At 42.0% G+C, this 23,495-nt stretch overlaps 1 protein-coding gene across 4 annotated transcripts in view; it reads right to left on the bottom strand.

Annotated features, from left to right (window-relative positions):
• Nucleotides 1-23,495, bottom strand: part of pip5k1ab (phosphatidylinositol-4-phosphate 5-kinase, type I, alpha, b) — a 66,798-nt gene that overhangs the window by 26,050 nt on the left and 17,253 nt on the right. For 2 of the 4 annotated variants that reach the window (XM_060922018.1, XM_060922019.1), the window contains exons 2-8: nt 15,329-15,357; nt 13,331-13,411; nt 7,024-7,154; nt 2,029-2,146; nt 1,751-1,903; nt 1,248-1,547; nt 787-1,013 (exon numbers count right to left, since the gene is read on the bottom strand). In XM_060922018.1, the coding sequence (XP_060778001.1) occupies nt 787-1,013; nt 1,248-1,547; nt 1,751-1,903; nt 2,029-2,146; nt 7,024-7,154; nt 13,331-13,411; nt 15,329-15,357 (1,039 nt within the window). Of the gene's footprint in view, nt 1-786; nt 1,014-1,247; nt 1,548-1,750; nt 1,904-2,028; nt 2,147-7,023; nt 7,155-13,330; nt 13,412-14,568; nt 14,847-15,328; nt 15,358-23,495 lie in introns of those variants that run through there. The other 2 variants (XM_060922021.1, XM_060922020.1) reach the window with 2 other exon arrangements.

The raw sequence follows: 23,495 nt of genomic DNA, 5'->3' as shown, positions 1-23,495 counted from the left end.
CTCCTCATTTAATAAATCCTCAAAGTACTCTTTCCACCTTCTTAATACACCCTTTCTTTGTCAGCACATTTCCATTTACATCTTTCATCACTCTTACCTGCTGTACATCCCTCACTTCCCTGTTTCTCTGCCTAGCTAGTCTGTACAGGTCTTTCTCTCCTTCTTTGGTCTCCAGTCTTTTGTACAACTGGTATGCATCTGCTTTTGCCTTCGCTACCGCTCTTTTTGCCTTCTGTCTCGTCTCTCTGTACAACTGCCTGCTTTCCTCATCTCTCAGCTTATCCCAATTCTTTGCTAGCCTCTTCTCTTTTATAAGTTTCCTGCACTTCTTTGTTCCACCACCATGTCTCCTTGTCTTCCTTCCTCCTTCCCAATGACCACCCTAGCACCTTCCTTGCTGCCTCTCTTACTAGTACAGCAGTAGTATCCCAATCTTCCAGCAGACTTCCATGACCACTCAATGCTCGTCTCATTTCTTCCCTAAACTCCTTCTGATGTTCAACCACTTAGTTTCCACCACTTAATCTTCAGCTCCACTATTTCACACTTCCTCTTTATCACTTTCAAGCTCATCCTGCACACGATGTATAATGTATAATTTATTTATTTGGGGGGGGGGGGGGGGGGTTTATAAAATACATTTGTTTCTGGCAGATGGTTTCCCGAACTGTCTGATCAGAATGCACTCGGAAAAGAAAGTCCAAGCACTCTGACCGGACAGAATGTGTGTGTATAAATGTTGAGAGACAGAGAGAAATGGATATAGTTAAGAAATACGTGACTGACTGGTCCTCGCTGTCTACTGTGCCCTTCCCGCGTGCCTCTCCCTGGATGGACTCCATAGCTGTACTGTACAGGGCTTTCTGGGCCTGAGGCCTCTTCTGGTCTGGTGTGACCGTCCCTTCCACGGGTCTGCAGCTTTCCCCTGCACCGAGACGCTCACGGCTCGCCTGATCCACATTGTGGATTCCAACCAACAAACTGTAGTCCATGATCTTAAAGCTCTGCAACAGCTAAAATACAGAAACCACCAACCAAGTCATTAACACATCACCACTCAATGCAAACAGCCATGTTAAAAGATGACCACAGACTGCACGCAGTGAAGCTGGCAGGTATCTGCAAACACATAATTACTAGCTAATCACAGCAGTCTATAGTCAGTGCGCGCACACACACACAGTCCAAGGGATAACTGCAAATCACAGTCTCATACAGCAGATACACACGTGAGTGAACGCACTCACCAGGCAGTCTCGCTGGATGGTCTTACTGAGAGCGTTGTAGTTATCGGATTCGAGCTGAATTCCCTCAGGCATGTCCTGGATGAAGTCAAGGTCTTTGTAGGTGGGCACCTTTTTCTCCCTCTCTTTGGGAGAGGCCCGACGCTTGTAAGTCGAGCCTTTTAAGTCATATTTGAGGTGCATTGGTACGGAGCGTGGAAGAAGGTTGTTCATCACTACAATGCGTATGTTCTTCCCCCCTGCCTGCACACAGTATAGTCCATAGAACTTGGGCAGCAGCGTCCGTTTATTTTGGTTCAGGTTCTAGCATAACAGAGAAAGAAAGAACAGAACGAAATACCATAAGACAAAATAAGATAATTAAGCACAACGCAAGGTTTCTGCTCTCTTCCACCTCCCACATGCTCCCTCCACGCTCTTCTTCAAACAAAAACATACAAAATGAAAAATTTTAATATAAATAAAATGTATATATTTTGTGCGTGCATTCGGATCAAATTACACACCATGAAATATCCTGGCAGCAGTTTCTGCAAGAATTCCGCTTCTTTGTGCTGGACTGTTTTAATAATAAATTCATCATCGCTGGAGACATAGAAGATCGAGCCGCTTGCACCAGGATTCGACAGTTCAATCAGAGGATCATTACACAGAGAGTACTGCAGAGGCATAAAATCAAAACACATACACCACCCATGAGCCAGCAATAATGTAAACAGGCCAACAATTATTAACGATACAAGAACGGTTTCGGGTGTGCAATTGTGTAGGGGTTGTAGCTGACCAGGTAGTCATCGGGTCGAATACCAAAGAGTTCTCTGAAGTAACGAAAGGCAATGGGTGCGTAAGTCTTAAAGCGGAAGTCACCATGGTGATGTGCAGGAGTCAGATTACTGCCCTCACTGAGAAAGAGAAATAAAGATGGCATAAATGGTACACAATACATCATTATAAACAAACTAAGAATATTAAAAGCACACCTCCCTCACCGCAGCACGGTGGTGTAGTGGTTAGCACAGTTGCCTCACAGCAAGAAGGTTCTGGGTTTGAGCCCACCAGTTGACGAAGGCCTTTCTATGTGGAGTTTGCATGTTCTCCCCGTGTCTGTGTGGGTTTCCTCCGGGTGCTCCGGTTTCCCCCAAAGACATGCAGTTAGGTTAAAGGAACAGTCCACCGTACTTCCATAATGAAATATGCTCTTATCTGAATTGAGACGAGCTGCTCCGTACCTCTCCGAGCTTTGCGCGACCTCCCAGTCAGTCAGACGCAGTCAGACGCGCTGTCACTCCTGTTAGCAATGTAGCTAGGCTCAGCATGGCCAACGGTATTTTTTGGGGCTGTAGTTAGATGCGACCAAACTCTTCCGCGTTTTTCCTGTTTACATAGGTTTATATGACCAGTGACATGAAACAAGTTCAGTTACACAAATTGAAACGTAGCGATTTTCTATGCTATGGAAAGTCCGCACTATAATGACAGGTGTACTAACACCTTCTGCGCGCTTCGGCAGCACATGGATATCTGAGCTCCGTATCCATGTGCTGCCGAAGCGCGCAGAAGGTGTTAGTACGCCTGTCATTATAGTGCGGACTTTCCATAGCATAGAAAATCGCTACGTTTCAATTTTTGTAACTGAACTTGTTTCATGTCACTGGTCATATAAACCTATGTAAACAGGAAAAACGCGGAAGAGTTTGGTCGCATCTAACTACAGCCCCAAAAAATACCGTTGGCCATGCTGAGCCTAGCTACATTGCTAACAGGAGTGACAGCACGTCTGACTGCGTCTGACTGACTGGGAGGTCGCGCAAAGCTCGGAGAGGTACGGAGCAGCTCGTCTCAATTCAGATAAGAGCATATTTCATTATGGAAGTACGGTGGACTGTTCCTTTAACATGGGGTGGCCTTGGGATGAAGTGCCCTTGAGCAAGGCCCCTAAACCCCAAACTGCTCTCTGGGCGCTGTAGTTTAGCTGCCCACTGCTCTGGTATGTGTGCGCGCATGCGTGTGTTCACTGCTTCAGATGGGTTAAATACAGAGGACAAATTTCTCTATGCTTGTGTGTGCATGTGACAAATAAAAGCTGCTTCTTTTCAGAAGAGAAACCAAGTGGTGTGCCCCAAAAGTCCAGGAATTACTGAATAAGATGCAACTCCAAATCAGAAAAAGTTGGGACAGTACATTGAAATTGAAAATTCTCTTCTCCCGGCTGCTCCTGTTAGGGGTCGCCACAGCGGATCTGTTCCACATATTTGATTTGGCAGAGGTTTTACGTTGGATGCCCTTCCTGACACGACCCTCCCCAATCTATCTGGGCTTGGGACTGGCACCAAGTATACACTGGTTTGTACAACCCCAGTGGTTGGGTATTTCACCTAACTCGAATGTCCTTGAACTGTTTTTTTTTTTCCCTCCAGACACAGATTGGAGCAACTGGAGGAAATTCAAAGACACAGGGAGAACATGCAAACAACACACAAAGGCCCCCCATCAGCCATGAGGTTCAAACCCGGAACCTTCTTGCTGTTAGGCGACAGTGCTAACCACTACACCACCGTGCTGCCCCTGTTGAAATTAAATCTGAAAACAATGATCTGTAAATTAGTCTTTGACATGTATTGCACTCAAAAACAAAACAGCACATTTGATATTTTGCCTCATGAATTTTTCTCCCCGCTCCCAAAATAAGCAATTTTGATTCGTGCAACATTTCAAAAGACGTTGGGAAGGTAAAGCATTTACTACTTTGTAAATGTTGCCATTCGTTCTCACTACACTTAAAAGATGTTTGGGGACTGAAGACACCAAGTGATGAAGCGTTTGAGGTGTTATTTTGTTCCATTCTTCCTGCAAACAGGTCTTAAGGTGTACAACAGTACGAGGTTGTCATTGTCATTTTTCATTTCAATAGTCGCCACACATTCTCCATTGGGGATAGGCACCCTCTTCTTCCACAGCCATACCTTTGTAATGTGTGCACAATGTGGTTTTGCATCGTCTTGCGCAAATATCCCTGGAAACAATGTCGCTTTGAAGGCAGCATTTGTTGATGCAAAATCTCAGTGTAATTTTCTGCATTAATGTGGCCAACACAGAAGCGCATGTTACCTCTGCCAAGGGCACTGAGACAAAGCCATACCATGACAGACCCTGGCTTTTGGACTTGTTGCTGGTAACAGTCCGGATGGTCCTTTTCGTCTTTGGTCCAGAGTACATAGCATCAATTAAAAAACACAAGGGGGAGAAGAAATATTGATTTATCTGACCACAAGACATGTTTCCACTGCGCGATGGTCCATCCCAAATACCTCAGAGATGTTGACGGCGCTTCTGGACACAGTTAACAAAAGGCTTCCTTTTTGCACAGTAAAGTTTTAACTGGCATTTAAGGATGTAACTTGGTATTGTCATGCTTGATAAAGGTTTGCCAAAGTAATCCCAGGTGGTACCTGCTATAGCTGAATGACCGTTCTTGACACAGTTCCATCTGAGGGATCAAAGCTCTTTGGTGTTCAGCTTAGGCTTGTGCCCTTGCCCTGTACGCACCAAAATTCCTCCAATCGTTTAATATTATGCACCATAGAGGGTGAAATATCCAAATCCATTAAAAACAATGTTCCTCAAAGAAAGTTGGTAAACATTTTCAATAAGTTTCTCATACATTTGTTGACAAACTGGAGATCCTCAGCTCATATTTGCTCCTCAAAGACTAGGCCTTTGCTGGATGCCGATTTTGTACCAAATCATGATTACAATCACTGTTGACATCACCTGTTTCTAATCACATCATTATGTAATTATTTTACCCCATTACTAGCCCTAAACTGTCCCTGTCCCAGCTTTTTTTTTTTTTTTCAGAATGTGTTGCAGGCCTGAAACACAGGAATGGACCCATATTAACAGATGAAATGATGTTGACCAGATAAAAAACATGAAATACCTTGGGATCATTCTGTCTGCAATGAAATACGAGTCAAAGTAAATTTAGAGATCACTGCTTTCTTTTTTATTTGTATTTTCCATACTGTCCCAACTTTTTCTGATTTGGGTTATACAGGGACTGTAAAAGTAGGTATACGGTAATGAAAAACAAAACGTATTTTATTGATTATACAAACATATCAGTCAATAACAACATAATCCCTCAAATGTTCACACTGTTTGCCCCGGCATTCACACTAGGGGTGTGCAAAAATATCGATATGGCGATATATCGCGATACTTTGTCTTCTGATTCAATATCGATACTCAAAATTTGAATATCGATATTTTTTCAAATAATAAATCATGTTTCAGATGGGTTGTAAATCCAGTACGACTTCCACATCTCCGCTCCGCGAGGTGTCGCTGTGCTGCTCCCTCACTGCAAGGCACTCTTCGTCTTCTCTTTTTTCCCCGGCGGTTGCAGTGAGGAAAAAAAACAAGCAAGCATGGCTGTTAACGTAAACCTAGAGACGCCGCCGAACTTTAAGGCAGATGTTTGGAGGCACTTTGGATTCCAAAGGAAAGGAGAAAAAAAAAAAAAAAAGGGAGCCGGTGTTCCGTAAAGTTATCCTACCTCTTGGATTTGTCCTACCAAGGCTACTGCACATGTGCGAAATCCAGGAGGGTAGGAAAATTCAACAGTAGTTTTGTTCTACCGATCAGCTGGGCTGATAGAAAATCGGTGAATATTTCATGCATTTGCCGATTTTTATGTTTTGTGCGTATTGGTCGAGTCTTTGGCCGAGTCAAATAATTTGTAATGCCTTGTTTTGAATAATAAACCGGTCTGTATGAGAACTTGCTAATGTGTTCTGCGCATGCGCAGTAGGCGACTAAGCTGCACACTGCACTTTTCAATGTGTTTCAGACAGTGTGTTGTTCCTGCAAAATAAGCGCAAGTTAAATGTTCTCAGGTATATGTTCTCAAGTTTACAAATAACAAATTGATATTAGTGTTAGCACTGAAATGTATGTGCAGTCTGCAGTGCAAGTTTTAAGTTTTCATAAAACAATTTGATTCTGCTTGTTAAGCAGCACTGATGTGTCCATGCTTACAGAAAAGTTGATAATACTAGCACAGAAATGGGAATTTTCTGTATGTTGTAGTGAAGCAATTCTTTGTTTTGCCAGCAGTGGAATAGAGACAAATATATGTCTGGCAAGAGTGTGTAATTATGCATGTGAAATGTAATTTTACAGTGGTCAATAAATTCTGATTTTCTTCAGTGACACAGATATCGTGATGTGGTTGAAATTTCTTGCAATATATCGATTATCGCAGAATCGCTGTACCGTGATATTATCGTTATCGTGGGCAAAATATCGCCATAGTATCGTATCGTGAGGTATCTGGTGATACCCAGCCCTAATTCACAGTCCACTAGTCGAGTGTGGACACCCATGCACACTCTGGAACAAAAGTCATTATCAGCATCAATTTCCTGGCAAGCCTCCCATATGTTTTTAATGAATTCTAGTATTAAATGAAACCTCGCACTACCATTATAATACTGATAATATTGGAATAATCCTTACTGTATACCTACTTTTGCAGCCCCCTGTATAATACAGGCATGCTAACAAAGGATACAGTTTTGAAAGACAAGGTTATGAATATGGCTAGCTGTACCCAGTCAAAGACCTACTAAACAGCACAGTTACATGAATATATGCTTCGTTACCTATAACAAAATAAATTAAAGCAAATGTTAAAGTGACTATGGCCACAACCAGAAACAAGTAGGAAACACACTTAAACTCTCAAAATCAGCACAAGAGAGTAGAAAGCTCATACCTAGGGAAGAAGATGCTTTCTACCACATAGAAGTCCTGCATAAGAACATCTCTCTCAGCTTTCTGGCTCAGGCTTCCCACAGTGTGGGTAATACCAAGCTGAATGGCTCCTTTCAGGGCAGAAGAGGTTGTCTGGTGAGACAAACATTGTGAAATAAGTCTCAACAGCCTGCAATGGTCTCTGTGCAAGTAAGCAACTCTTGGCCACAGTTAGTACCAGATTTTCTTTAACAGCAGCCAGAAATCTGGTTTGAAAGACGAACCCTCATTCCACCAAGCTGGTAGCTACAACGAGGTATGACTTGCTCTGATGAGTAGCGACTAGAGGTGGGTGATATAGTCTCAAAATCATATCACAATATTTCACGGAAACTTGCATTAAATGATATTTATGATGACCGGGGGGGGCACTGAACGTTTTATTGGTGATTGCAGCTTGCAGGCAGCAGCATTTATTAGTGCAAACAAAATGAAGGGCATTTTCCAGTCTTCATTTCCAATGAGCTAATGTCATTGATCGAATTAGGTAGTCCAAGTGTGAATCTATTGCCACAAGGTGCCAGCAGCAGGAGAATTATAGTGCAATAGTAGTGACCTAGCATAAGTCAAATGTCAGCACATAAGTAGCATAAGTACTGTTTTCCCTGGAAACCTTAAAGGAGATACACAGAGCCTTTATTTTTAAATAAATTTGAGTGGATAGTATCTCCATCCTTGACTCTTGTATGCTGAATAAATGAGAATAAAAAAATACATTTCTGAGAGTTAAAATCGACCGCAAAGTTGATATTCCAGCCAGCCAGCCGAACGCGTGACGTCACAGCAGGAACCAGTTTTAAGGCCCAGGCCTTTGACAACTATGGACCCTTTTCACGTGACGTCACGACAAACGCGGCCACCATTTTGGACGTGTACTACCAGTAGTTTACCACAGCCAGCATTGAGGAACGGCAGCAAAGAAAGTGTTTATTTTCAGCAAGACTTCCATCATGCCACTATATTGTTGTGCACCTGGATGTAGTAACCATCAACAAATAAGGCAAGGGTTATTTTATCGGATCCCAACGGAGAAGATGGATAGCGGCCATTAACAGGAAAGACTGGCAGCCCTCGGCATACCAGCGCTTGTGTAGTGACCACTTTGTTGGAGGTAAGACGAATAAAATTAGCCAGAAAAGGCATTACATTGCTGTTAACATTCTGTGGCGGCGAGTGTGTAACCAAATAGGCTAAAATAACCCATTGTAACCTCTTTGTTCTTCTGTAGTAGCTATTAGCTAACGACATTAGCTAGCGTTGTGTTCCTTTGCTGTTGGTAGACTGTAGGACAGATCAGAGGCAGTGTCCTACAAACAGCGCTTAATTTGAGGGGGAGCAAGCCGGAGCGCACTCCGGAACCTCGGGCGTTGGCTCCGGCAGCTATTTACACTGGATCCGGTGATCCGACACCTCTTTTGACTATGCAACAACAACAAAAAAAAAACAAATAAATAAATAAATGCAAGCTTATTTAGTGTTAATGTCTGATTTTGATATCTGTCTTGTTGGTGATTTCTCTCATGAAACGACATCCACAAAATATCTGCAGATGAACTTAATTTGCAGTGTTATTACAAAACATGCCCAGAAGCGCAGCGCTGCGCCCCCCTCTCCCCCTCTCTTTTCCCGCACCGGAGCCGCTCATCCTCTGCGCTCCGGGACCTCCCACTTTACAAATTAAGCACTGCCTACAAATAAGTGTTCAAAACAATAGGAGCATGTATTTGTCTCTTAAATCCAGGCCGTTCCCTGTAATCTGTAACAACGGTTGGAGAAAGTAATGGCAAATAGTGAGTGCAGAAACCATAGAAGGTAAACTGTACACAGCGCCAGGGCAGTGTGATGGTATGTCTACTTTTAGATTGTGTTAGCTTATCAATGAACACACTCGTCACTCGACGAGTTTCACGTCTTTACGACGGATACTTAAATGTGTGTTAGGTATTATTGTTGCAGTCTAAGCAGTCATTGTAGCAGCTAGATGAGCGAGAACCGAAAGGGTCTGTGCCATAAACCGTTATTTCTGTACGGCGTTGCTAATGTGTCGTTACTGTTATTTCTCCCTCTGCTTGCCCTGTAAATGCCCTACGTCGCTGGATAGCGAAGGTGTTTTCTGCATCTCGCTCCTTTTTCTTGCATGTTCTCCGTTTGTCGCCTTCCTCGCATTCAAACCAATTCGAGCCAAAGTCCGCTACATGTCCAAAATGGTGGTCGCGTTTACGAAGGTCACGTGACTGAAAAGGGTCTACAGGCCAAAGTCATATAAATAAAAATTATGGTGAAAGTAAGAAATACCGTTACTGACTTGCTCAGCTAAGACTGATTTGACTTCACTGATTGTGGGTTGACTCTCATTAAAACAGGACAGGTGTTATAACTTATACAACATACATGTACATGCATGCATTTTCACTGATAAAACGTAAAAGGCTAATTAAATAATCAGATGTACTGAGACATCCATATTCTGAAGCAAATTAAATAATCTTATACCGGTAACTTAAACACACAATGCAAGTTACATGTATTAATCTAAATGCAGGTAAACAACGTGGTTTAATTTTATTTATTTATTTTTTAATCCAAACGAGAGTCAGAGCTTACCCGTCTGTGTTCTCACTTCTTGAAGGCCGATTGTTTCAAAAACAATCTGACTTTCAGTTGTTTGTTCAGTTCTCCATTCATTCACTTCTTCCACATAAGGGCGAGATGGCAGCAATATCCAGTTTAGAAATAAGATGGCTGGTCCACTCATTCACTTTTCTTCAAACTGTGTACTCTGCCATTACTGCTGGGCTCAGGCAATTGCTAAAACCTGGGACGGAACGGGACGTCACCAGTTTTAGCAACAACTGCAGGGAGGTCACTGCCTGAGCGATATGTCCCATCCCGTTCTGGGTTTTAGCAACAACCCTCGGTTCACTTTCCTTTTAAAAAAAAATAAATAAATAAAATACTTTCCTTTTCTTGTAGTTTTCTTTGTTGGTACTGCACCCTCTTTCAATACGGGCTTATAGCCAACGCTCCTCAACAGATCAGAGGTCTCGTACGAGTCTTCAGTAAAATGTGCAGAGCGGAGGAGAGACCACTTTGTAGGCACCCAATGTGCCCGTGAACTTCTCACAAAACGCATCCAAATCTATGCAGTTTGAACATTCTTGGACCATAAATGCAACATAAATCCACCTTCTGTCGTGTTGCTGCACCCGCCAGCAACACATCTACATGGCATGGTGATAAATTAGCTCAAAATAGAGGATCGGAGTTGCAGTCAGCTCTGTGTTTTAGCATAGTGGAAATGGCGATGAGACCGATAGACTTCCTGCTGTGACGTTACGGACGTCAAGGTCATTCACTCAGACCGCTACCTATATGAATCACTTTAATCATAAAAATTACTACATTAGATTTATTGTTAACGCTAAAAACTATTCCTGTGCCATTCTTGACGTCTCAAGGCATTTATAAACGAAAGTGAGGCCATAAACATAACTGCTTAACACTAATTTAACAATAACTAGTCACTTAACCTTGTAACTCCTCCAGAGCCTGCACAATATTCTCTTCTAATAAAACTGACCTCAAATTTTAAGTCCAAAGGTAAACAAACAGCAGCAATCTAAACAAACCTTCAGTCAAAACATAACACACTCCCTGCTTATAAAAATGCCATTAAAAGGTTTTTTTGGGGGGCTTATCATCAAATGAGGTAGAATATCAGTGCTGGAACTGTTGCACTGTCTTTCATTTCTCAGTGCACGGTCAGGCGGATATATGGATCTGTGGTTCGGCTCGGCCACAGGTCCGCGGTTGAGGCAAAAAACTCCACTGATGACAGCGTAGCTGCAAGTTTGTCGCAACATGCTTCATACATCACAGGCAAGGATGTCTTGGAAAAATATTTTCCACCTGTAATGTTGCATCCTGGATAGAGTTTTATTTTTAACCAGTTGCTTAAGCCCTCCTTTTCCACTGTTTGGATTGGCATCGTATTCTTGGCCAAACAATATGGAACTGCGTCAATATTTTCCATCTACTGTTTGCGCTTCCTGTAATGTGGAGTGCAACTAGCGAGGGCTCCAGTGATACTCTTTTGGGTCATCTGTTTACTTTTGGGCCATACATCACCAGCTGCTAGTACCTCCTCCTCAAGTACCTGCATAGCCTGGTTGTACTTGGTGTGTTTATGTTTCAAGTGGTGAAACAAGTTTGTTGTGTTTCCACCTTTATAAAATATAAGTGTATATTTTATATATATATATACACACTGGAGATCAAAATTAGAGAACAACTTATAAAAACTTGAATAATTTTGAAATAATACCATCTTCACTGCTCAACAGTTTAAGGACATTTTGTTGTGTCTATACCATGCTACAACAACACTTTCACAAAATGGATAACGCATTTCAACAAAAAACCTGCATTTTGCAAAAAATGCACTGATCAAAATTAGAGAACACTTTCAGGTGCCTCCCACTTAATGGTGCTAATCTAGCACATGGTGCTAATTTCCTTGATTATCAGTCAACCCCTATTTAAGTGGCATTCTAACTGCCAGTTTCATTGACTTTGCAAGATGGTGGGTCGTTCTAAAGTGACTGAAAGCCTCCGGCAGCAGGTTGTCCAGATGAAAACCAAAGGGATGACCCTATCAGCCATAGCAAGACAAGTTGATCGTTCCAAATCTGTGATTTCAAGAATATTGAATCTTTACAAAACTACAAACTCATTCAAGTCGCCCAAGAAGGCTGGTCGTCCACGGAAGACAAATGCAAGAGAGGACAGGTCACTGCGAAGGATGTCAATGGGTAATCGTTTCCATACTGCAGGTGGAATTGCTCGCCAGTTCAGTGCTGAACATGGTAAGGATCTGTCTCGCCATACAGTGGCTCGCCGTTTAAGAGCATTTGGACTGAAGGCCCACACTGCAGTGACCAAACCTCTCGTTAGCAAAAAAAATCAAAAAGCTAGACTGAGCTTTGCTGAGGAGCATGTTGTGTGGACAGAGGAGAACTGGTCCAGGGTTCACTTCAGTGATGAAAGCAAATTTAATTTATTTGGGTCTGATGGGAAGCATTATGTTCGGCGACACATTGGAGAAAGACTAAACCCAAAGTGTGTAAAGAAGTCAGTGAAAGGTGGAGGAGGAAGTGTCATGGTTTGGGGCATGTTTTCTGCTGCAGGAGTTGGGCCTCTTGTACAGCTACATGGCCGAGTGAATGCAAATGTGTATCAGAACCTTCTTCAACAGCACATGGTTCCTTACTTGCGTTCATCGCCCAATCAGCCTGCAGTCTTTATGCAGGACAATGCTCCATGTCACACAGCAAAACGGGTAAAGAATTTCCTTGAAGGTGAAAACATTGAATTAATGGCATGGCCTGCCCAGAGTCCTGATCTCAACCCAATAGAGAACCTCTGGAAAATCCTTGGTGACAAAGTTATGGTCAAGAAACCCTCTACAATCACCAAACTGTGGAGGAGGCTGGAAGAAGAATGGACCAAAATCACACCAGAGCAGTGTGAGAGACTAGTGCTATCCTGTGGCCGCAGATGTGCTGAAGTCATTCACAGCAGAGGCCGGCATACTTCTTACTAATTGCTGACTGTTGTAACCTTCAGATTTTTGTTCCAGATTGTTGTTCTCTAATTTTGATCAGTGTGTTCTCTAATTTTGATCAGTGTGTTCTCTAATTTTGATCAGTGCGTTTTCTGAAAAATATTTTTTTTTGTGAAATGCCTTTAGTCATTTTGTGAAAAAAATGTTGTTGAACCATGATATGGACACAATAAAATGTCATTTAACTGTTGAGCAGTGAAGATGGTATTATTTCAAAATTATTCAAGTTTTTATAAGTTGTTCTCTAATTTTGATCTCCAGTGTGTGTGTGTGTGTGTGTGTATATATATATATATATATATATATATATATATATATATATATATATATATATATATATATAAAAATTCCTGCTAAAGTATTGTGCTTTGTTGGAGGTCTGGCCTCTTGTAGCTTGTCCATACTATTGAAGTAGTTCCCTTTTTAGTTCCTCCATCATGATCGGAGGCCGACACGCTGCTCTTGCTCTCGGACATGTTTGGGCTTGTGATATGACACAATCACGTAAAAATTTATACCGGTGTCACTGTGGACGGTATGACATGGCACGGCACTATTAGTGACAAACACTTAATGAACAGCTCCCCTTCATCCCCATCTACTCTGTTCCATGACGCCTCCTTCCTCATTTATAACTTTAACTGACCTTTTTATAAGTGGTCTCTCCAGTGGGGTCAATTCCTCGATGACCAATAGTCTTCTTCATACTCTGAGACGACCCGGGACCCTGGAAAGCATGAGACCGAGAAGAGACATTGAGAATGAATGAGAAACTTAAAAACATGTTCACTCTATCAGCAGAGAGACTTCTATCACCTTGGAATTTTCTTAATGCTGGCCCTCTCTACTTACTGCGTCCCATGGAGTAAACTGTTACTCAAAATGCATTTCTAGCGGTCATAAACTACACTTACTATTCCTAGAGAAAATTTGTGGATCAGTGATTAGGTGAAACTCATAGCTAGCTCAGAGATCAAGAGCATATCCATGTGTTAAAGTAATCTAATATAAGTAACACCAATATATTTGAATTTATTATATAGACGCACGTTTTACTGGGAAATTCACCACTCGTACTTGGCATATGAACTACATCCAGGACATCGAGTAACACTTTCCACTATCCTCACTCGTAAGGAAATCAAATTGTTTTGAGTAACTTGCATAGTTTTTGTTTGTGAATGTGTCTATATATTAAAATTATACATTGGCTTGAAGATATGAAGTTTATCTTCTCATGTTGAAAAACTCATTTTTCATACGAAATACATCCCAGACCTGAGTAACACATTTAAATAATATTGGCTGGCTTTTTTTCCATGGTATATCAAATGTATTCAATTCTGCTAGCATGATATTGAACGAGTTGAAGACGAGTTCAATATCATGCTAGCTAAACAGAATATATCTGATATACCACCAAAAAAAAAAAAGCCAGCTAATATTATTATTATACATACTCACTTCATATTAGCATTCTTAAAGGCCAACGCTAGCTTACACTAGCAGGGTTCATTAGCACAGGCTAACCACCAAGAAACTAAGATTTCTGTCCCAAGACACTGCTTCCACACACGCTCGCCACAGTATTTTCACTCAGACTTAAGTGCTCGTTTCCGATGTAATTTACGGAGTTACTTTTAAAATCAACATTGACAACTACACACAACGGAGCGACCTGGAAGCCAAAATTCTCTCAAAATCTTCCACTTTTAAAGAAGCAAACCTGGCGGCCACGTTCGTTTACAAACTGTCACAGTCACTCGCTAGTGCAGAAGTTTTACGTCTCTGACATCTTTTTTTTCCAATTTTTCGATGTCCATTGGTATGTTTTTCTCTTGTAAATATGCGTGAAGTATGTATATAAAATGAAGTTTTGGTAACCTTTTGGGTGTTCAGTGTGTAGTTTATTTATTTAGTGCTTAATTATAGCATAGGTAATCCTCACAGTAGCACTGGATTAGCCTCGTCTTCTCTCTTTCCTGGCAAACAAAGAAATTATTGAGCACATGCGCAGCAAAAAAGTTGTCACTGGATCTTCGCATGAGCTCTGATGTGTGATGTCATGCTGTCTTGACAACGTGCAATATTATATTACACGCTCATTCTCCATGGGGGGGTGGCATGGAGGAGAAGCCATAGGATACTGCATGCCATCAATAAACCTGCTAGAAGGGAACTGAATACATGTTTTTATTCCATGGAAAAAGTGGCCTGTATGTATAATTTCCAATATCTTCATGTTGAAAAATTTTTCACTCATTCATGAAATATACATTCACTAATCAGAGAAACTTCACATCTTCGTGCAACCATGCAATATCCTCTATATACTGGACCCTGTTCCTAATAGGTCAGGCCAGACTAATCTGGGAAACTATGCCGTCAAGTCAGCTAAGCGCGAACGCTGAATCCATGCTAAGCACAGATAGAGAACGAAGAGCTATACTTCAACAGAAGTCAAAGGAACCCCCCCCCCAAAAAAAATGCCTGATCACAATCTTTTCTATCAGCCATCATGCAATGTTTCTGAGCAATTGTCAATCCCAGCAGAGAAAAATATTCATTTAAAACCATGGTAAAATCTATTTTTTGGTTTATAGCTTAGACCTAAATAACAAAAGGATCATTGGACCACACTCACCTCTGGTGAAGCCGTTTTTCGACTGGACCCTTTATATAAAAAAAAAAAAAAAAAAAAAAAAAGGGTGTTAGGAAAGGGTTTGCGAAACTCAAAATACATTGCTTCATGCTTGTTACATGCTTCCAGTCCCACCTTACAATGCATCAAGTGTCTAGTATCTATGTAGTTACACAAACCACACATGCAACTACAATGTGCCTTCTGAGGATATAAAGATGGATCTCAGATGCACATTATGTAAAAAAAAATAAAATTTTAGTATTTTCTCCCGACAGAAAACAAGTGCATTTTATCTTCTCATCTCTCTCAGATCGTGTTATTTCTGTTTAACTATCAGATGTAGTATTAATTAGGTACATTCAGGGGCTTATTTAGGATTTCAGAGGTGTAAACAGTCTTAGAATGTCCAATTAATGTGCTATAGGGAGGGAAAGTGAAACACCGCGATCCTAGTGGTAGCGTTCCTAAGCCGAGAGCCATACTATTGAAAATCCCATAGACCCGATTTTTTTTTAAAAAATCCCACGAAATTATGACGTGGAACTTGTACACCCCCAAAAAATGTTGTACATGTTGGGATTATCTACCAACTGTGAAAGTATCAGGTGAAATTTCGCTGTCTTTTAAAAGATCGAAATTGCGCCTAGCCTGTCAAACGGACTACAACCAAACTGTCTAGTCAGAGTCGCTCATATTACGTCAGCAGTAGGCTTGATAAGTTTTGCTCTTCATACTAGCCCTTGGCAGATTCTACCGTAACTGGATCCATTAATCACTTGCCCACAAAATAAGAAATTTTTCTTGTCCTTTTTTCAGTGAGGTAATATTTTCAAGATTGAAAATATGGTATTTGGTCTTCTAAAACAGCACGTCATTTAAAAATGCACTGAGTAGATCAATAAAAGATTTTTAAAGAATAAAGTTCTATTTCTTTGACATATCTGGCAGACATAACTCCCATTTTAAAAATCACTTTCATTCTCCCTGTTGCTATCGTCAGTGAATTTCTGTCAGATGACCTGACGATAGACTCAGCCATTATGGATCTTTGGTAGTTATCGTGTGGAAGCAGGCTTTATAATTTTTGGGTGTCAACAGATAGAGTTGAAATAGATTAACAGCGAAAAAAACTATTTCGTTCACGAGAGAAGCCCACAGTTAATTTTAAAAAATGCTATCATCAGTCTGTCAGTCAAATGCACCTGACGATAGCAAAATTCAAGCCCTCACCACGCACATGTTGACTGACGCAAAGAAGAAATTCTACTGCGCACGATTTTTGTGACAGCAGACATTTACTTCCGGGCAAGACTTGGAGTTCTGACAGCTAGATTTCATCAAATAAATCAAGGTAAGATTTTCAGTCAGCTATCCTGACGATAGAAATTTTTGATGATAGAAACATTGAGAATATATTTGTGCATTCATATTTAAATTTTTCTGGAGGAAAACTATCGTAAGTTGAGATAAATCAGAGCCACTTGCGACCCTTTCAGCCGACAGGCCATTTCAATGTGTTATTTCCCCACGAAAGTGACACAGTCGTGTCTATCGTCACTGTTCTGACAATTATTGTTGATATTTCAATTTTGAAAATTGTTTTTTATTTCAATATTTTATTTTTTGGTTCTAGTGAGGAGGTATTTAATATTATTACTAAATTTGTCAGATTAATAATGTAAGAAACAGTTTTGTTGCTATGGTCATCTAGAGTGTCTGTCAGAATATGATGGTAGACGTTAGTTTGTCTGTCAGATTTTGATGATAGAAACCGATGTGTTTCTATTGTCATTTAGCATGTCTGTCATGTCAGGCTTTTATTAATTAGTTACCAGGACTACTGTCCTAAAATTTACTGTGAATGTCCAAGACCCCAAATGCTACTAGAAAAACTTAATAGAATGATCAAAATAATCAATTCAGCAATTTAAGGAGATGGGACTTAACTGGCCTCTTTTATGGTAGAATCTGCCCCTTACGAGTGCTGACAGCTCTCCCTGTGAATAGCAGCAGTTGACTACATGCCCTGATCTGTAATGGTTATCCCCACAAGGCATGCATTTCTTATTGGTAGAGAAATACTCCGCCAACCACGCTATACAAATCGGCATGTTGATGTAGGCTACTCGCTGGCCGCTACCTGCTACAGATTTGGAAAGGTGCTAGACTTGCGGTGAGGTCACATACGCGACGTCAGGTCCGTGTAGTCTTTGATCAGCTTATTAAAAAACATTCAAAACAATTCAAATCGGTGGAAAAAATAAAGTATGATCACCAGGATCGATAGAGCTGCCCGACATGCACAACATATGGAAGCCATTGTCAACTTTGAAGTGTAACCCGAAATGTAATTTTTTGAAAAGATATTCCCATTCATTTTGCCATAGAGGTTGGAACGCATCCAGTAGGGGGTGATGAGATTACGTTCCCTCCCTATAAGGTCACTGACACAAAAACCACTTGGTACCTTCAGTCAGCCAGACTTCAGCATGTTAAAACAAATACTGCCCAGTAATTACAAAGTGGTGCCTTTAAAAAGTGACCCGAGACGGTTATATCACACTACAGAATATTTAAGGAATGGCTAACAGGCTCACTTGCTCACTGCAGTATCATGAAAGAAAAGATGACAAAAGTAATTACTGGACAATATACTGTAATTAAATAAAATTAAAATCTTTAAGCATATAAATTAGGCGTTTGTGCACAAAAAAAAAAAAAAGTCAGTCAGTGTGGCTGCAGGTTTTCATTTCAGCCAAGAAGGAGCCATAGCTGGTCAACTGAAGACGAAGGAACTGGCAGAAACATTAGTGACTCCTGACTGGTTGGAGCAAAATCCTCTTGCCACACTGACCGTATGCAAATAAGACCAGACGCCCTGCTGGAAACTAAAAAGGGGGATTTAGACCTTTATTATGGCCACACACAATAATCTCCTTTATGAAACAAACTTGTTTAATTAAAATGTACTCCAACTCAACCGGTTTTGCATCCCTGCAGACACACAAATTTTCTCTCTTTAATAGGAAAAACATCCAATGTGAGATGCAAATTGCCTTTCCCCTCACAGTATTTTCAAAGTAACTGCCAACAGAATGGGAATATGAACATGTGAATATGCTTTTCATACATTTTAGTTCATCATGTGTACATTTAGGTTTAAAAAAAAAAAATTTATGATCAAATTATGGTCTACATAGAGTCCATTTTGAAATGCACACAAGTGATTTTTGTGCATGCAAGATTGTGTTTAAAAATTAATAAAATAACCCTATCAAACAAGGCTGAAATGCTTATTTATTTATCCGTTATACCGTGCGTAACAGTCTCCTGCCTAAACACTGTCAAGCAACACCCGGTTAGCTTTATTTATATGTAATTACACCTTATGACCACATGGACTAATTACACTGTACATCAAAACAGCATATAATCTGTCCCTATTAACACCAACTTATAACTGTTGGCTATTTAACTCTTTACCCCTCAAAGCAGTTGCTACAGCCACCCTTGTATGCATGTATGTGTCACACACACACACACACACACACACATATATACACATACACTGTTCACCCTTAGAACATACTTACAAGAAAGTCTAAAAGACAAGATTTTGTTCATATCAGTTTTCTCCTTCATTATGTTGAAACAATCATAACATACAGTGGAGGAAATTATCATTTGATCCCTTGCTGATTTTGTTATCTTTGTCAGTGGGCAGTCTATAATTTTAAGGGTAGGTTTATTTTAACAGTGAGAGAGAGAATATCAAAAAGAAAATCCAGAAAGTCACATTTTATAAAATATAAAAATTGATTTGCATTTCGTTGAGTGAAATAAGTATTTGATCCCCTACCAACCATTAAGAGTTCTGGCTCCCACAGACCAGTTAGACACTCCTAATCAACTCGTTACCTGCATTAAAGACAGCTGTCTTAAATTGACACCCGTATAAAAAAAAGACACCTGTCCACAGAATCAGACACCAACCTCTCCAACATGGGCAAGACCAAAGAGCTGTCTAAAGCCTCAGTCACAACCGGCCGTACGTGCTCCTACGACCGGTCTACGTGCAAAAAACGCACAGAGGGCGCGCGTGTGACGTGCTGATTTTCGAGCCGTAGACTGGCCACAGAGGTTCTTTGTCATGTCAAAAACTCTATGGGCGCTTATGTTTTTTTCAGGTTGCAAGACAAACTTACGGCCAACATGCATCGTTCTCCATGAAAAAAAAAAAACGCAGCAATTTGGGAAACACCAAAAATCGCACGGCCAAAAAAAAAAAAAAATCGTACGTCCGGTTGTGGCCTAGGCTTTAGGATGTCAGGGACAAGACTGTAGAGCTGCACAAGGCTGGACTGGGCTACAAAACCATAAGCAAAAAGCTGGGTGAGAAGGAGACAACTGTTGGTGCAATAGTTTGAAAACGGAAGAAATACAAAATGACCATCAATCGACCCCAGTCTGGGGCCCCACGCAAGATCTCACCTCGTGAGGTATCAAGGATCACGAGAAAGGTGAGAGATCAGCCTAGAACTACATGGAAGGAGCTTGTGAATGATCTTAAGGCAGCTGGGACCACAGTCACCAAGAAAACCATTGGTAACACATTACGCCGTAATGGATTAAAATCCTGCAATGCCCGCAAGGTCCCCCTGCTCAAAAAGGCACATGTGCAGGCCCGTCTGAAGTTTGCCAATGAGCACCTGAATGATTCTGAGAGTGATTGGAAGAAGGTGCTGTGGTCAGAGGAGACCAAAATCGAGCTCTTTGGCATTAACTCAACTCGCCGTGTTTGGAGGAAGAAAAATGCTGACTATGACCCGAAAAACACCATCCCCACTGTCAAGCATGGAGGTGGAAACATTATGCTTTGGGGGTGTTTCTCTGCTAAGGGCACAAGACCACTTCACTGCATCAACGGAAGAATGGACGCGGCCATGTACCGTGAAATCCTGAGTGACAACCTCCTTCCCTCTGCCAGGACACTGAAAATGGGTCGTGGATGGGTCTTCCAGCACAACAATGACCCAAAACATACAGCCAAGGCAACAAAGGAGTGTCTCAAGAAGAAGCACATTAAAGGTCATGGAGTGGCCTAGCCAGTCTCCGGAACTTAATCCCATAGAAAACCTATGGAGGGAGCTGAAGCTCCGAGTTGCGAAGCGACAGCCTCAAAACCTTAAATGATCTAGAGATGATCTGCAAAGAGGAGTGGACCAAAATTCCTCCTGATGTGCGCGCAAACCTGGTCATCAACTACAAGAAACGTCTGACCGCTGTGCTTGCCAACAAGGGTTTTGCCACCAAATACTACAGTGGGGCAAAAAAGTATTTAGTCAGTCACCAATTGTGCAAGTTCTCCCACTTAAAAAGATGAGAGGCCTGTAATTTTCATCATAAGGTATATCTCAACTATGAGAGACAAAATGAGAAAAAAAAAAATCCAGAAAATCACACTGTCTGATTTTTAAAGAATTTATTTCAAGGGTTCAAGGAGCTTTATTGTCATACCAGCTCACATTCACATGTTTATGGTACGAAATTAGGACTCAGGTCCCGGGAGCAGTAAATGGACTATAAAATATAAAAATATAAAGTACGAAGTAAAACTAACAGAAAATAAAAGAATATAAAACTAGACATTTAAATAAGCTAAACAAACTTAAATAAGAAGCCGGTTTTAACATATAGCAGCCCAAGTATGCATGTGCAAGTGTGTGCAAGTATGAGGTAATCCAAAAAGTAGTCCTTAGTATTGCACTTGTGGGTCTTTAATATTGCAATTGCACTTATAGGTTAAAGTGTTTGTAGTGCACAGGAGTGGGGGGTGAGGGGGGGTCAAGGGTGGGTGTGTGGGGTATGGATATAGGGGGGTGGGGGACTACAGGGCATGGCTGGAGTTCAGCAGTCTGACAGCTTCGGGGAAGAAGCTGTTCCTGAGCCTGGTGGTCTTGCTCCGGATGCTCCTCAGCTGCCTGCCTGAGGGGAGGAGTTGGAAGAGTCCATGTGCTGGATGAGTGGAGTCCTTCATGATGCGGAGGGCCCTCCCCCTGCATCGTGCTGTGTAGAGGTCTGAGGTGGTGGGGAGGCAGCCCCCCATGGTCCTCTGTGCAGCCTTTACCACCCTCTGCAGAACCTTCCTCTCAGCAGCGGTGCAGCTGCCGTGCCACACAGTAATGCAGATGCAGAGGACGCTCTCCACCGCGCAGTGGTAGAAACTCCTCAGGACTGAGCTCCCAAGCCCAGCTCGCCGCAGCTTCCTGAGGAAGTAAAGACGCTGGTGGGCCTTCCTGACCAGCCAGGAAGTGTTGGTGTTCCAGGTAAGGTCCTCGGTTAGGTGCACACCAAGGTACCTGTAGCTGGAGACCACTTCCACAGCTGCTACTCCGATGTGCAGGGGAGGGATGGGGCACCTGTCCTTTCTGAAGTCCACCACCATCTCTTTGGTCTTCGTCACATTGATGCAGAGGTTGTTTTCTCTGCACCACTGCACCAGGTGTTCCACCTCCTCTCTGTATCCCGACTCATCATTGTTGTTGATGCGTCCCACCATTGCTGTGTCGTCTGCAAACTTCACTACATGGCAGCTGGGATGCCTCGCCGAGCAGTCGTACGTCAGCAGAGTGAACAGGAGGGGGCTCAGCACACAGCCCTGGGGGGAGCCAGTGCTGAGGGTGATGGAGGAGGAGAAGTTGTGGATCCTGACAGTCTGAGGTCTGTTGGTCAGGAAGTCCAGGACCCAGTTCCCAAGTGTGTGACTCAGACCAAGGGTGGAGAGTTTCTGTACCAGGGTCTGTGGGACGATGGTGTTAAAAGCAGAGGAGAAGTCCAGGAAGAGCAGGCAGACGTAGGAGTGCAAAATAATTTGCAAATATTTGCAAATTATGGTGGAAAATAAGTATTTGGTTAATAACAAAAGTTCATCTCAATACTTTGTTATATACCCTTTGTTGGCAATGACAGAGGTCAAACGTTTTCTGTAAGTCTTCACAAGGTTTTCACACACTGTTGCTGATATTTGGCCCATTCCTCCATGCAGATCTCCTCTAGAGCAGTGATGTTTTGGGGCTGTCACTGGGCAACACGGACTTTCAACTCCCTCCAAAGATTTTCTATGGGGTCGAGATCTGGAGACTGGCTAGGCCACTCCAGGACCTTGAAATGCTTCTTACGAAACCACTCCTTCGTTGCCCGGGTGGTGTGTTCATGCTGAAAGACCCAGCCACGTTTCATCTTCAATGCCCTTGCTGATGGAAGGTGGTTTTCACTCAAAATCTCACGATACATGGCCCCATTCATTCTTTCCTTTACACAGATCAGTCGTCCTGGTCCCTTTGCAGAAAAACAGCCCCAAAGTATGATGTTTCCACCCCCATGCTTCACAGTAGGTATGGTGTCCTTTGGATACAACTCGGCATTCTTTGTCCTCCAAACACAAGTTGAGTTTTTACCAAAAAGCTCTATTTTGGTTTCATCTGACCATATGACATTCTCCCAATCCTCTTCTGGATCATCCAAATGCTCTCTAGCAAACTTCAGACAGGCCTGGACATGTACTGGCTTAAGCAGGGGGACACGTCTGGCACTGCAGGATTTGAGTCCCTGGCGGTAGGGCTGAACGATCTATGCTTTCGACCGAAAATCGCGATCTCAGACAACGCGATTTTGGGATTGTCAAAGCCACGGTTTTTCTCAGTGCTCCTAAACTGACCCATGTTTTGTTTCGTCAATAATTTCACACATGTATGCTCTGCATATTGCCCCAGCATGGTGTAAAAACACTGTCAGCTACCAATCAAGAAGCTGCATGCTGTGCGTGGACAGGTCACGTGTTATCCACTCCAATCAGTGTAGCTGGTCATTCAATTTCAGACATGGCTGAAGCGGGAGCTGAAGCGGAGTCAGGGGATTTGATCCCTGCAGTGTTTCGGACACAGACCACATCTTGCAATTGGTAAACCTGTGTTTGTGCAAGTGTGTATGTTTGTAATTAAGAGTGCGTATTATCTTCGCAGAGTCCCTCTAGTCTCTGCTACATTACTCTGCCCTCTCCGTCCCTTAAAGTCAGTTTACCGGTAACCATCATAATTCTTTTGCCTGAAGTAGGTCTTGACTTTGTTTCGGAACACTGAAATACAGTTTGGGAGGGGGAAAAACAAAA

This window comes from Neoarius graeffei, chromosome 5, assembly GCF_027579695.1.
Source record: "Neoarius graeffei isolate fNeoGra1 chromosome 5, fNeoGra1.pri, whole genome shotgun sequence".
Classification (NCBI taxonomy): domain Eukaryota; kingdom Metazoa; phylum Chordata; class Actinopteri; order Siluriformes; family Ariidae; genus Neoarius; species Neoarius graeffei.
Note: the sequence above shows the minus strand (reverse complement) of the source record. Positions and strands in the feature narration are given on the sequence as shown.